The 15,291-nt window shown below is 37.7% G+C and overlaps 1 protein-coding gene across 2 annotated transcripts in view; it reads left to right on the top strand.

Moving 5' to 3' along the window:
* Positions 1-9,484, top strand: part of usp36 (ubiquitin specific peptidase 36) — a 34,173-nt gene extending 24,689 nt beyond the window's left edge. The window contains exons 16-22 of one of the 2 annotated variants that reach the window (XR_013203929.1): positions 148-783; positions 2,498-2,718; positions 3,834-4,019; positions 4,384-4,499; positions 4,734-4,868; positions 7,832-8,685; positions 8,789-9,484. Coding sequence is in view for 1 of the 2 variants with exons in the window: in XM_077230672.1 (XP_077086787.1) it covers positions 148-783; positions 2,498-2,718; positions 3,834-4,019; positions 4,384-4,499; positions 4,734-4,865 (1,291 nt within the window). In the remaining variant the exon portion in view is untranslated. Of the gene's footprint in view, positions 1-147; positions 784-2,497; positions 2,719-3,833; positions 4,020-4,383; positions 4,500-4,733; positions 4,869-7,831 lie in introns of both variants that reach the window. The other variant, XM_077230672.1, reaches the window with a different exon arrangement.
* The last annotated feature ends 5,807 nt before the right edge of the window (positions 9,485-15,291 follow it).

The following is a 15,291-nucleotide window of genomic DNA, read 5'->3' as shown; positions in this document are numbered from 1 at the left end:
AAGGCCATTGTGCCACGTTTAATTCAAATTTATAATTTTAAAAGGAGTTCTACCCATATTTGCTCAGCCCTACGTGAAAATAAAAAAACAAAGTACCTCTGTCATCTCAACATCTAACAATTAAAGTGTTTCTATCCTTTGCTCCAGATTTTCAACTCATTCGCTCAACCTGCAGTCTCCACCTTCAACTCGCCTCCCTAAAGATTCAAGTCCCCTTAAACAGCCCTCCTCCAATCTGAAGCCGCCCACTCATGCTCTCTACACACAGACCAATGGCGTTCAGCCCCAGCCACCTCGTACACACGAACCAATCCAGAGCCAGATGATCCTGTCTGCCTCCTCCACAGGACTCCCCCAGGAGCTCGCCAGTCCCACACTAAAAAAGAAGAAAAAGAAACTAAAACGACGACATTCGGAAGTAGAGCAGGACGCCCCTAAAGCCTCACCCCCAGAAGAACCAAAGCCAAGTACTGAACACAGGCAGAAGAAGAGGAAGAAGAAGAAGAGGAAACGAGAGCTGGAGGAAGATGGTCTTGAGGTCCAGAGGGAGTGTGTGCCGTCTCATCTCGAGCCCCATCAAGATGAGGACTGGTGTCTTGGAGAAACTTGGAGCATCACCTCAGAAGCCAAGGGAAATGAGTTTAAGTCGTCTAAAGCAGCGGAGAAATGTCAGACCAAACCTCAGTCAGTGCCTCCGGGTGACCCCGTCCCGAAGAAGAAGAAGAAGCACAAACTCCCGGAGCAGCTGGAAGAGCTCAGGAATGGAGCCACAGTCTCAAAGTGGTAAGTGGATTATTGAAAAGTTTAATCACAGCCGTTGAGTCCGTTCAGGGGTGTGTTTCCCGTACAACGGCGTCACTCGCTGCTTCACTGCCATAGTACGATGTATAGTTGAAGAAATAAACTGGCTAGTCAGGACTGTTTCCTGAAACCGTATTGTTGCAATTTGGTCGTTCAACCACGTTTGATAATGATGTCACGCTGGTGTTATTTTGGGGTATTTAAGGAGGTTATTTTGCTTTATTTGCAGATTCAAACGTAGGTTCGTTCTTGTGTACTAGAGCACGTTCGCTTATGCGCAGTCTTCAAAAGCGTTGATATAAATCTCTTGACAAACTAAAAGACGTAAATTTACATTTGTATTTATTTTAAATAAAAGATACAGATTGCAATGAATGTCAGTTTGCTTATTTTGCTGAAGATAAGGTTTTCTTGTCATGCAAACAAGAAACTGCTTCTAACCACAGATCGAGACTGTTGTTCCAAACACACAAGTTTGCGAATGTTCGTTAGAACGATGTTTTCGGGAAACACCGACTCGTTGAACTATTCTAATAACGACAGAACTTGCGATCATAGTTGGCTAACGATGCTTTCGGGAAACGCACCGCAGCTCGGCTCATGATCTGGTCACTGATTGGCTGTAAGACAGCGAAGTCATAGCAGGATTACGGTTTAGCGCCTGAGCGGAAGTTTAGTGACCGGATCAGCTGAGAGACGTCTGCTTGGTCTTAAAGGCGTCGTTTAAGCCCTAAATATTCTTGATCATGCAGTTTGGAAGAGTACAAACTAGGGGTTTAACAATATATCATGTCCCAATATATCACAATATAAAAATGCAACAATATGTATCGTGGATAGTGACAATCTGTATTGTGTATAGTTCACCCAAAATGGAAATTACTGTGTGAGGAGAAAATGCAAGTTTTCAGAGTTTTATTGTCAGTATTATATTAAACTACGATATATAATGTATAATAATGCAATGGGGAATATTTGTGCGTCCTGATAATGCCAGGTGTCTGATGTTACCAGTAAAAAGTGGCCTAGATTATTTTAAATATATCTAGTCACTGACAGTGTGCAAGCATATTCGTCTAAAATAATTCTGTATTTTCAGCTTCAGAATCATGAATATGTTTATTCTGGTGTCACTATTGTCCTGTGCTTGGGTTTCCAGCATCAAGTCCAAGACTATTCATTTACACACACAATGTAGTATCAATAGCATTTTAATCTACAGTTAATTTTTTGTTAACCTTTTACCAATTGTCTTGGAGTATCGCAATAATATCGTATTGTGATATGTATCGAATCGTGACATGGGGGTATCATTACACCCCTAGTACAAACACATTTTATCACTCTCATTTATAACTACTGAAGTGAAGTATTACAGACATTGGACAAAGATGAAACTTTCTAATGTGCATGTTTTGACAGCTTGTGTCAGTGGAGTACATTTTAAAGGCTAAGTGATTGGCTGTATTTATCAAAACTTAATAGGCTTTACACTTGCAACTTTGCACCCAAACAAAAGGCATTTTAAACTTTTATAGTATATCTTATTTTGTAGTTTAAGTCAACACAATTATTTAAAAAAATGGAATGGTTGCCAAATTCCTGTTTAATATTGTATCCCTTTGAATGTGCTTATCATTTAAGTACAGTGCATCTACCTTCATTTGACCTGGTAAATGGCTTCTTTTTCATCCAGTGCTGTTGTAAAAGAGGTTGATGGTACAAACTCAAAGACAAAGGACCCAGAAGAGACCAGGAAGAAGAAGAAGAAGAGGAAACAAAAAGACTTCAGAGAAGAGGAGGAACAGCCGAGGAATGAAGAGAAACTTCACAGGGAGCTTCAAGAGACCAATGGAGACGAGTCTCCTAGTCCGATGGGAAATACGGATACGCAGAAACCTAGTAAACCGAATACAGGTATAAACACACTTGCTGCCGTAAGATCATAGACATGAGGGGTTTTAGTGTTTTAGATGGTATAGATTAGTGGAAACAAACATTTCCCTTATTATTGATCAAGCTTTTGGTTTTATTAGGTCTTTACTTGTTACAGCTGGGATGTTTTTGCTTGATGGGCTTATTGTCAGGGATGTGGGTGAGGGATGAAGCGAGGACTCAAAGATGCAGATATATGGGCTTTATTAATAACAAAATACAGCAAAACAAAAACTAGAGACTTGACTTGGCTTTGACTTGACACATGGGGTAACATACAACAACGATCCAACACAGGGAGAATAAATAGGGAAAGCAAACCAGGCAGGAAAAGGGGGAGGACAGGTGTGCAAATGAACCATTCATCAGGTAACAAGATGTGGGGGACGATAGACAGGAGAGCCAATGGCACAAAGAAACACACATGATAAGCCATGTGCTCACACCAAACATGACTAAAACACAAGCAAATGGCCAGTAAAACGAATCATAAGCCACACAAAACATGACAACATGAAAGCACACAGCCGGTGTAAACACACACTTTGATGAAAGCACAAAACACACGGACAGAAGAGCACTCGAGAACGAGCGAATGCTCATTCCATGTGCTCACGACAGAAGACAAACACTCAGAGCGAATGTCCGAATCCCGACACAGAGCCGATACCAAACGTGACTTGAGTGCCGGAGTGCGAACACCACGCTCCGAAACCAGACACACACACAAGAACATACAGGAGTGTCAGGGCTCTGTCACAAAACCAAGAACAAACTAGACCGAAGTGACAGAACCCTGACACTATATTCATCCAAGTCGTATTTTACCAAAAGATCAACAGCACGAAAAGACACTTATGCACTGCAAAAAGATTTAAAGAATGCAAGTTTTTTGTCAGGACAAGCTTTTGCTCCTCCGCTCGAAGCGCATCAATCCATCACCCTTTACTATTCACTTTAGGCTGAATTCATAATAGACTTCAAATGAACTACACACCAGAACACACTTCACGTTTTTTATGTGACTTTGGGTTTGGTTCTTGGTGTCTATCTGACATCATATTTCAGAGTTAACCTTCTGGGCTTTTCTGTTACAGCTGCAGTGTTCGTCTGGGACAGCCAGGTTCAGGACGGCTACAAGCGCCAGCAGAGCCTTCAGGAAGCCGAGGGCGTGTCGAGGAAAGGCTCGTGCTCCGCTCCTATTGGCTGGGACGGCAGGAAAAGCTGTGATGTCGTCGAGGAGCTCCTCAAGAACTCCTCGGATAAAGCCTATGGAACTGAGGGTGAGTTGTCGGTCAGAAGTCAACCGAACCTTGTGTGCAAAACTTCCCAGCTTTCCTGACAGTTGGAGAGGTTAGGATTTATTTCTGAATCTTAACATGTTTCTCTATTTCAAATGCTAATGTACAGTTTCTGTTCTGATGCATTTAAAAGGGACAGTGTGCTTGTTTCGTTGTTCAGATGGGAAAAACGATAAATACTTGGCAGTTGAATTATTACATTTACCTTTTTTACCTCTTTTTTTCCTGTTTCCAAAAAAACAGTTTTTAGGAGGAATTGTGATCTATCATAGTCCTCAGTTGCACCTATGCTTGAATTCTTAGCATGACCTGAAATATTGACCGTGTTTTGAATAATTTCCTCCAGTTCTCAGTTGGGATGGAGATCCGTCGGCCATCAGCAGAGACGCCAGAGATGATGTACGCGATGCCAAAAACGACACTGTCCTTGACGAGTGGGACAGGGAGTTTGACAGTGGAAAAGTGAGGACTACAATTTGGACTTCAATATTTCAATACTTTTGAGCATTACCTACACCAGGAAACTCACTTTGACTGGAAACGACTATGGTAGCATCTTAGACTATTAGTCGTCGGAATATTTTACTTCATTTTCGTTGTTTTTTTTAACAAAATGTATGTATACTGTGCACAGTATTTTATTTATTAACTAGTATAACACAATAAACCGAGTCATTTAATTTCCCTCTCGATTAGGTGAAGAAAATGAAAAAATACAAAAAGGAGAAGAGGAGGAATGGAAACGTCTTCCAGAAGATCCAAGAGCGTCGTAACATGTGGTCGGTCACGCCGGTAGGCAGGCGGGGCAGTCTGGGCTATCGCCACTGAAAGGTGCTTGCACATTTTTCTGGTTTTCTCCTCAGTTCAAAACTTTTTCTATGCCATGTTACAAAAGTATTAAACTAATATACATCCTTTTTATCATACTTGTAAATTTAAGTCAAATCAAACATTAAAATGTGACAAATTTCAATTAAAAATGTATCAAAGAAAAAAAGAATTACCGTTTTACTTCTGTTAAACATTTTCAATGTATTTGATGGGGAAAAAACTGTCTCAAACACAGGGTGTCCGCGGGTCCTTAAAGACCCACTCCGGTGAAAATGTTTTTCTAGGTGTTAACATGTTCTTGTGGCATTTTTCTTATGTTAGAGGACATATCTTTAGAAAAATAGGCTCAAAGTTGTATTTCTGAGTATTTCTACATTCAAATGGCTGTGAATCAGTAGCAGACGCAAAAATGCCGTTTGAAATAGACTGGAGTTGTGACGTAGTAACTCCACTGGGCGGGGCCACAAGCTCATACTCCCCGCCATGCCCGCTCAGGTTCTGAGGAGTAGAGAAGACGATGGCGGATCAACACCTATGTGCGGTAGCGGGTTGCAATGCTAAGAGGAGAGATAGTGGTATTAGCTTTCATGCTTTACCAAAACATGTTGCTGTGAGAGATAGATGGTTGACGTTCCTTGGTCACGGCAATGATAAAAACCACAAATCGGTTTGCAGTCAGCACTTTACAGAAGACTGTTTCACCAACTGGCAGGAGAAGAAAATGGGCTTCGTCAATAAATTGTTTTTGAAGCCGGATGCAGTGCCTTCCATCTCGCCTGTTTGCTAGCACAGTGCGGCCAAAGTGGCGCTTTTCTGTCAGGAGCTAATTCAACGATCACGCCTTTTTACTCATTAAATCAGCTAACGTTATCTACCGGGCAAAAACCCCAGTGCTGCATAATGTGGCAACTCTCTGTTAACTTAACTTCATCTGTGTTAAAGCGTTGTAGATTATAATGTAATGTAATGCTTTTCACAGGGGCTTTTTTGAAGTTGTGTTTTGTGTTTAAACTTTAGACTTAGGTTTTCAATGTGCTCTATAAGTAAAATAGACTTTAATAAGTATTAATAAACTTAAATTTAAACTTGATTCTGCAGCACTATGATTTATTCTTTGTGTGATAGCTATGAAAACTTCAAAAAGGTTAATCTGACTAAATGTTTGAAGCATGTCCACAAACATATTTATTTACTAACATGTTATTAGGAGTTATTGGCCTGAAATAGTCAATTCAAGAGATTACAAAAACAATAACGTTACCATTCTGATACATCCACTTGTAGACGACTAGATCTATGTACGTCCTCTTGTTCCTCGTCCGAGCTGGCATCTGGCTCAAAACTGTACGGCTGGATAGCTCCAATATTGTTCTCCATTTTTGTTGCACCGGTATTGACAGGTTGGGGATGTAAGCTAGCGGGAGAGACAGAGCTCTCAGCAACGGGGAGGGGGAGGGTCGTCCCCGTGCCAACGGCTCCGCCCACAACGCAGAGGCGAATTTCTAATGAGCTACTGCCGCTCTGCTGAAGCGAAGTCCCAGAAAACGGCACAGGTTTTGTGATTTTGGCTAAAAATGGCATAATCATAATTTAAAGACCACTGGGAATGTTTAAAAATAGCTAAAAAATATGATCGGAGTGGGACTTTAAAGTATTAAAATGTCTTAAATTCAGATTCGATGGGTCTGAAATATTTCTGGTCACATTACTGCTAAAATGTCTCCAGTCTGACCCTTCAAATAACCAGTGAAGTATCGAATCGCGAGAATGATTCTGATTTAATTACATAAACAGCAATTGATAATGTATTTCTTGTAGCGCTCTTGAGACTCGCGCTGCCTGTCTCTTTCAGAGATTTTATAGTTAGAAATCAAAACTAATGAGCATAACAGCACACAAAAAAAAAAACTCACAGAAGAAACACACTGAGGTAAAAATTCAAAATGTTGAGTTTTTTTATTTATAACATATGATATAGTTAAGTAACATAACATGACGGGAGCTATTTTGCTGAATATTCTCACAATCGCAAATGTTACATTGATTTTAGTTCAATAAACAAGTAGTTCATATTCAATATTACATATACGTATGTAATATAATGTGTATTTCCATCACAGGTTTGGTCTTAAATTTCATTCAAAGTGGCATTAAAAAGTCTTAAATTTAACTTGTTTATATCTGTAGACACCTTGCAAACAGTGGTCTCTCAACTCGGCCAATCCGGTCTAGTAGAGGTGTCTTGACCTCTGTGACCAAAATGTTATTTCCCGATATGAGATTTTATTTCACGATTACAATATATATCACAATATAGTTATTTTGTGTATTTTTATCTAATTTCTGTTATTAGAAATAAAAAAAACCCCAGCAAATTACAAACAAAAGGACTAAAATATGAATTCAATTATTAATTAAATATTAAATATTAAAATATAATTATGACTTAAACCTAAGTTTTTCAGGTACAATAGGTTTTTTAACATGTAGTTAGAATTAGTGCAGAACTGTAATAATTAAATGTAAAAATAAAATATTGCATAGTCACATTAATGACAGCAGCAGGTTTATTAGGCTACTGTCACTTTAAGAGCAAACGCACAAACCCAATATACTGATGCACATCCGGTTTACACAATGTTTACTTTCACTTGAGATGTGACTGGCTGCGTTTACATGAATACTCCTCACGATGGCAATTTTGACATCATTGTGTGTGACCATTATAATTACGACCATTCAGGCCAGTGTCATCGCCACTACAGTTTATCATTTGCATGTCTTTTTAAGTCTTGCGATTTTAAAGCAAATTCTTTGTCTTTACTAATAGGCAGACTTAAATTTTCAGAATTACTTTTTTCATATTATATATATATATATATATATATATATATATATATATATTGGAGAATGACAAGATTGTTCTTATCTGTTTATAACGAGCCATTCCACTTTTTTTGCAGTTTTGAAATGCGGATCCCAGTTGTGTTTCCCCTGACCAGACCAGTTGCCTTATTGGATCAGAAGCAGTCGTCGGATCTGTCTCAGATTCCTCTGAAGTCCACCCAGAATGCAGCAGTACTGTGAAATAAAGCGATGAGGCTGAGGCTTTAGTCACTGTCTGAAATCCAAAATATACGCAATTATGATCTTCGAATCATAGCAGATGTGGCACACTGAAGAGTCGGCAGCCTGTTAACCTCTGATGGTCTCAATTATTCTTATTGTAATAAGAACAAATGTTCACCAGGGCCAGTTTTATCGAGGCAAGACTTGGCGATCATTCGGGCTGTAATGGCCAGTGATGCGTGATCTGAGGGCTTCTGTTGAGAGGAGAAACAGGAAAATTAAGCCTCTCCCTCCAATGTTTTTAAGCAGCATTTTTCTTGACTCAACAAATAACATCATTGTTCCTATTGGGAACTTTTGCTCACTTTGATTATTTTGCTTTTTCATATTTGAGCCGGTTACTATAAGGCAGTTATTTGCCTGTGTTGCCTTTTAGTTTGCCACAGTCACACGGCCCTGGTGTCTTACATTGCAATACATTTATTGCTTGTGATTGTATATTTCCATGTCTTTCCTGCTCGAATACTTGCCCATCCTCCCCAACTTTTGCGGTGTTTTTTTTTTTTTTTTTTTCATCAAACAGAACTCTATTCAATAACATTTTTGAAGTGAAACGAGTCTCTTGTGGGAATTTCCGCCGTCTCTATAAAGCATCTTTCAGATTTCCCAAAACATCACCATTTCCAGTCAGACGACGTGGTCTTTTATGCACAGTGCTGCATACAACAATGCAATACATTTCATCCATGTGAGCTAAAAAAAAAAAACACGGGCCTTAACACAAACCACTGTGTTTTGCCAGGTGGGGTGAATTCCTTAATAATTGGAGTATCCTCTTGTCTTTATTTTAGCGTGTCCCATCCTCTTTTCTACTCTCTATGCAACAACAGCAATCCCATGGATGCTCTAGTCCAGGGAAAGACTTCTGGTCCAAACGTCATCTCTGTGAGCTGTAAACACCCTGTCATGTTCCACGTCTGTTAACGGTGCATTGGGTCATAATGATGTACATGCTTATCCAACGAAGAGCTGTCATAGGAGTAAACCAATGTTGACGCTTTCCTATTTAGGACATTGTACAGTCTTACCTTGTGCTCTCTGACCCCCTCCAGTCGTTCTTGTTAAACACCATCCCTTTCACCAATCCTTGGGTTTTAGAAAAGTTGCCTTGGTTTAATTTTTAAAAATGAATAGAACATATTGCGAATTATACTTATTGAAACATGTTAAAATGCACATTGCAAAACGGAAGCCTAATGTATTTAAGGTCTGTGGAATTGTAAATGGGAAGTTGTAATAAAACAATAGATATGTGTTTGAAAGACTGTTCAGACAAAGAATGCGTTCTGTAGGATGTCTGTATTCTCTTAGAAATTCATTTGAGATGGGTTATTTTCAAAGAGGTTGGGCGCTGAAGAACAGCGTCTTTGTCATTTTTGAATTGTTGGTTCTGTATCTAATGCCTTTTCTGAAAAGAAGTCATTCAGTATTGCAAATACATAAATATAGATATACCAGGTGCAATAAAGTTGTGACTTTTGTGAAAAGCTGCTTTATGGGTTTTTTTTTTTATGCTGTATGCCAGTCCACGACTTGAGATGAGTTTCTTTCTTTCTACAAAGCTAATGTAAGGCTTCAGAAGACTTCTGATATAATGCACAATTTGCCTGTAGAACTTTTATGATGTTTTTTAACGTCCTACTTTGGACATTTCAATCTGCAGATACTGATGCACTGAAATGATTTACGAATATACCATGTGTTAAGATTATTGTAATGATTTATAATGAACACGCTTGTCTGAAACAGAGTTGCTTTATTCGCTCCGGGAACCATGAACACACACTCAATCTATCCTGATGAACTTGCTCTGTAATTTTGTCTCTTACACCCATTACATTTTCCCTTTTCAGTTTCCGTTACTTCATTTACATTTTACTTTCAGTGTTTTTTCCCCCATTGTCATAGGAACAATAATTATCATAAATAATCTTAATGCAGTAAACTGGTTGAATCTTCATCTGAGTCATGATACACCGAGCTCATGGTCATTTACACATCAGAGATTCAGGCCTTCCGTGATCCAGCTGTTATCCAGATCATTTATGCTCTGAACATGTTTCTAGAAAACATTCGAGGGGTGCGTTTGAAAAAACTATAAACTAAAATTACCAAGGAACAAAAATAGCCCAATAGCTCTTAGTTGAATCAGAGTAATTGAGTATCTTTAACCTGATAAGAAATCTGAACATTTCAACAATGTGGCAAGTGGCAGAAAATAAACAAAACGAAAGTTTTGGCTGATGATAAAAGAGGGGATTATACAGTTTGGAAAATTTGGTCTATAAGAAGATTTTTTCGGCTGAAACCACACTGACATTTATTTGAAAACATCACAATACGACAGTTTAACATTAAACAAAAAAGACAAACAGCAGAGAACTCATTAAACAGACAGACAGAGATTTCCTCAGTTACATCAGTACCATTGACTCATGTGTTTGAGTATGGTAATAATAACATAAATCTGCCAGTTTTAAAAATTCACTTACATTTTTACTATTGATAAATTGAAAAATATTTCCTTGATGTAATGTTTAAGTGTCACTCAGACCCTGCAGTAGATCGCACGTCATCACGTTGAGGTGAGTTTGGGGCGGAGCTCGTTTCTGGCAGAACTCGCCGCATGACATGAAACCGAAAGCACAAAAATTAGGCGAGTTATTAAATGACTGTCGACGCCATTTCAGAAGATTCATAAACAGAAATGTCCTCACAGCTTATGGTAAGTTCGTTAAAACGTTTCAAAGCTGTATAAATACGGAGCATTTACTCTAAACATGTTTGTCGAACTAAAACACTTACACGGTCACAGTTTGATCAAACACAAGTTGATCGATACTTTCCTGATAATTCACGAACGCGGTGACAATTATTGTTTGAAAATAGTAATCATAATTACTATTTTTCTTCAAGCAGTATGGATTTAGAGTGCATTATGGATTTAGAGTGCATTATGGATTTAGACTGCATTATGGATTTAGACTGCATTATGGATTTAGAGTGCATTATGGACTTTGGCATGTATCAGTCAGACCTAGGACAGTCTTTCACACTTGATCATTTGGATATTGGGACAGGGCCCTTTTCAGAAAACTTTTTATGAACTCTTTCTTCACTTTTTACCCCATGTTGTCTAAATCGATCCAAACTGGTGCCGTGTGTTGGTTAGCATTCAAGTTACAGAAAAATAAATAATAACAAAGCAGTTTTTTTAGCTGTTCAAACTCCTGTAACTCTTTTTTTTTAATTTGTATTAATGCTTAACAGAATACACAAATAATAACAAATAACAGAATACAAAAAAACATCAAAAAAATTAAAAAGAAAAAAGAAAATAAACTCCTGTAACTTTTATTTTATTTTTTATTTTCTATTGCTTAAACAAGACAATACAATACATGATACACTTTAAAGCCAGGAGAGATACAAGAATACAATAAAGGTTAAAAAAAAAAAAGGACAAGACCTCATATCAATCAAAGATTTTGAAGACAGTACACAAATGCACAGTCTTATTAGCTTTTGCATTAGTACTAGATTGAATAGTAGAAAAATAATTTTTTAATTCTATAAGAAATACAGAGAAAAGGGGCTTTTTGTTAGAAAACTTACACTTATGGATGTAAAATTTGACTAATACAATTATCAAATTAATTACAAACGCCTCCTTAATCACACTGTTATCATACTTTAAATAACCAAAAATTACATTTTCAAAATGCAAAACAAAATTAAAAAGCACTTTATCCTTAATAAACATAGACACCTCATACCATAATCTTTTCACATGACTACAATGCCAGAAAATATGGAGTACTGTTTCCAAGTGCAGAGAGCAGAAAGAGCAACTCACATCAATGTCTTTCCTAAACCTACTTAGGAAATGTTTGACAGGGTAGAATTTGTGCAATATTCTGAAGGAGATTTCTTTGACCTTATTTGTAACAAATAATTTATGAGGTAACAACCAAACACGTTCCCAATCAACGTCATTAACAAATTTAGCCCAATAAGTAATAGAGCAACATTTGGTAACAACCTCCTTCAAAAATAAATTACGAATAGACTTGTTGCTGCTTTTGGACTGTACAAAACAAATTTTACCACATACTGTGTCAGTTGGGTTAATTATGGGCACATCAACTAAAGACAAGACACCTCTACATAAAGACATTAAACCAGAACTGATTGCAGAAAATACAAGAGCAAACTCCTTGGGAGTCACAGGAAAATTAAAGTGCAAAAGAAACTCATCATACGTCATAAGGTATCCTTGAGAGTTAAACAAATGACAAACTAAAACAATACCCTTTTCAAACCAACATTTTAGAAAAATACTTTTGTGTTTATACAAAATACAACAGTTATTCCAGATAAAACAACGCTGCGGAGAGAAGTTGTGCTTGTAGATCAGCTTCCAGGCCAATAAAGCTTGAGCATGAAAGGCAGAGAGTTTCACCGGCAATTTGTCAATTTTATAATCACACATCAGTAAAAAAGAAAGGCCCCCAAGTTGGTCAAAAATAAAATTAGGAATACAATTCCACAGAGAAGGTTTATTCAAACAAAATTTTAACCAATTAATTTTGAAGGTATTATTTAAAGTATCGAAATCTAAAAAATCCAGGCCGCCACTTTTAAGTGAATTTAAAATAACAGAGTTACGGATGTAGTGCACACGATTCTTCCAAAGAAAATTAAATAAAATCTGATCAATAGTTTTGATAGTCTTATTGTCTAAATGTATAGATGAAGCAATATAGGTTAATCTGGAAATCCCTTCCGCTTTTGACAGAAGGACTCTACCTCTGAGGGACAAGTCCCTTAATAACCAGAGATTAAATTTGCTTTTAATCTTTTCAAGAGCAGTATTAAAATTAAGAGAAACTCTATCTTGCTCACTCTTCGAGACAACAACACCCAAATAATTAACAGCTTCTTTAACAGGGATACCATCCATAGGTACAAGAGGGGAGCTTTTCAAGGCTAAAATTTCACATTTTTTAATATTAAGGTGCAGACCTGAGGCATTAGAAAATAACTGAATACTTTTAATCGCCTGATGAACCTGACTGGAGTTTTTTAAAAATAAGGCTGTGTCATCAGCTGGTTTGCTAATTAAGATAGTTCTACCAGCAATACGAATTCCTTCAAGCTTACTATCCTTAATAAGATGACAGAAAGCCTGCGCTACTATAAGAAAAAGATATACAGACACTGGACAGCCCTGCCGAATTCCTCTTTCCAGAAGAAATCTCTGGGTTGTGCCATGGCCCAATTTCACAGAGCTGTTTCCTCCCGCATACAACGTTTTCATGGCATTTCACAAATAGGGCCCGAAACCAAAACGCTCTAAACAAAAAAAAAATGAAAGGATGCTCAATAGTGTCAAAGGCCTTGAAAAAATCCAAAAAAAGAATTAAACTGTCATCCTCAATCAGATCAGAGTAATCAATAAGGTCAAAAGCCTAATATTATTGAAAATATGACGGCCTTCCATAAAACCTGACTGATTTTATCAATGATGGAGTTTAAAATCGACTTGAAACGACTTGAGAAAATAAGGGCAAACAATTTGTAATCATTATTAAGGAGACTGATGGGTCTCCAGTTATCTAGTAAAAGTGTGTCCTTAGGTTTAGGTATTAAGCAAATGACACCTTGCTTCATACTTGTTGTAAGCTCAGAACAATTTAAGCTCTCTATATACACTTCAAGGAGAAAAGGGGATATAACCTCAGAGAAAGACTTATAAAATTCAGCCGCTATCCCATCGTTACCAGGCGACTTGTTACATTTTAGATGCGAAATTGCGACCTTAACCTCATCAACAGTAATTGGTAAATCACAGAGAAACCTATTATCCTGATTAATAGAATTAACATGATCAATGTGCTTACAGAAAGTATCTAATTCAGCTACATTAAATTTAGAACTATACAAAGTAGAATAAAATTTATAACAAAATGGGGAAATTCCTTTTGGATTTTCTGAGACGGACCCCTCAATATTTAACTGATAGATAGAATTGTTTTTAGCCCTATTTTTCTCAAGTTTGAAAAAATAAGATGACATCTTTTCCCCAAATTCCAGCCACCTTTGCCTTGACCTAATGAAAGCACCTTCTGCTCTTAATTTATACAAGTCATCTAACTTAAATTGCAATTCATTTAAATATGCTCTTTGACTATCTGACAAATTTTCAGGTACAATCCTGGTAATAGATGAGATTTCACTGACCACTTTCAATTCTTCAAGCCGTTTTGAATTAGCCAAATTAGAACTATATTTTCTTAAAAATTTCCCAATTTCAAATTTTAACATTTCCCAATTGGTGCCAAATGAATTTTCATGTTTAGCCTTATTCCAGTAAAAATCAATCAGTCGTCCCAGCTCTAATTTAACCTCATTATGGTTAAGTAAAGAGCTGTTCATCTTCCAATATAAAGAGCCCCTATTACCACTAGCTTCAGGAGAAAGCAAAACTTTAATGTAAACAGCTTTATGATCAGTTAATGGAGTTGCCGAGATATCAACACTAATAGAATCTTCATCAAGATTTCTGGAGACTAACCAAAAATCAATTCGTGAAACTCTAGATTAATTTTTCTTGCTCCTTGTATACACTCTATCATTTATGTTTTTGGCCCTCCATATATCTATACGGTATATCTTAAACAAGAAACCCCTGCTGAATGCTCCGAACCATGCGAGAACCAAATCTCGCTACCCCACTGAGATTTCCAAAAATTTCTATCATTATCTTGAGAGTGAGACTCTTGAAAAAAAACAAAGTCAGAGCCAAACTGTCTGGTAAACAAAAATAAGGCCTTGCGCTTCACAGCATCTCTTAACCCCCTTGCATTTAAAGACAAAACAGAAAAAGACATTGATAACACAAACACTATTAACCTGCTTGAAGATAGAACTAGAAAATTAAACAGTTATAGAAAATAGGTCACAAAATCGAAAAGTGCTGAAAAGGGTCAGTTAACATTCATTCATCATTTTTCATTTTGGCTCCTGAAATGGGTTTGGGGGCGTCCAAACCCTGTGCGTTGAGCCGACCAGATGAACCAATTGTTTCCAGCGCTGACGGTCTTGTGCCAGCTGCTCAGCATCCTCCACAGCAACTCCATGTTGTTGGAGGTCACCCGCAAGGACATCAAGCCATCGGGTGCGGGGTCTGCCTCGTGGTCGTCTCCAGCCTGCGGCTCTTGGATCAAACTGGAGAATGGCTCTCGTCGGGTGGTCAGGAGGGAGACGAAGGACATGGCCAAGCCAGCGGGTG

The sequence above is a fragment of the Siphateles boraxobius genome, unplaced genomic scaffold (assembly GCF_051911475.1).
Source record: "Siphateles boraxobius isolate OS27281-9 unplaced genomic scaffold, OSU_SipBor_1 15, whole genome shotgun sequence".
In the NCBI taxonomy this organism is placed as follows: domain Eukaryota; kingdom Metazoa; phylum Chordata; class Actinopteri; order Cypriniformes; family Leuciscidae; genus Siphateles; species Siphateles boraxobius.
Note: the sequence above shows the minus strand (reverse complement) of the source record. Positions and strands in the feature narration are given on the sequence as shown.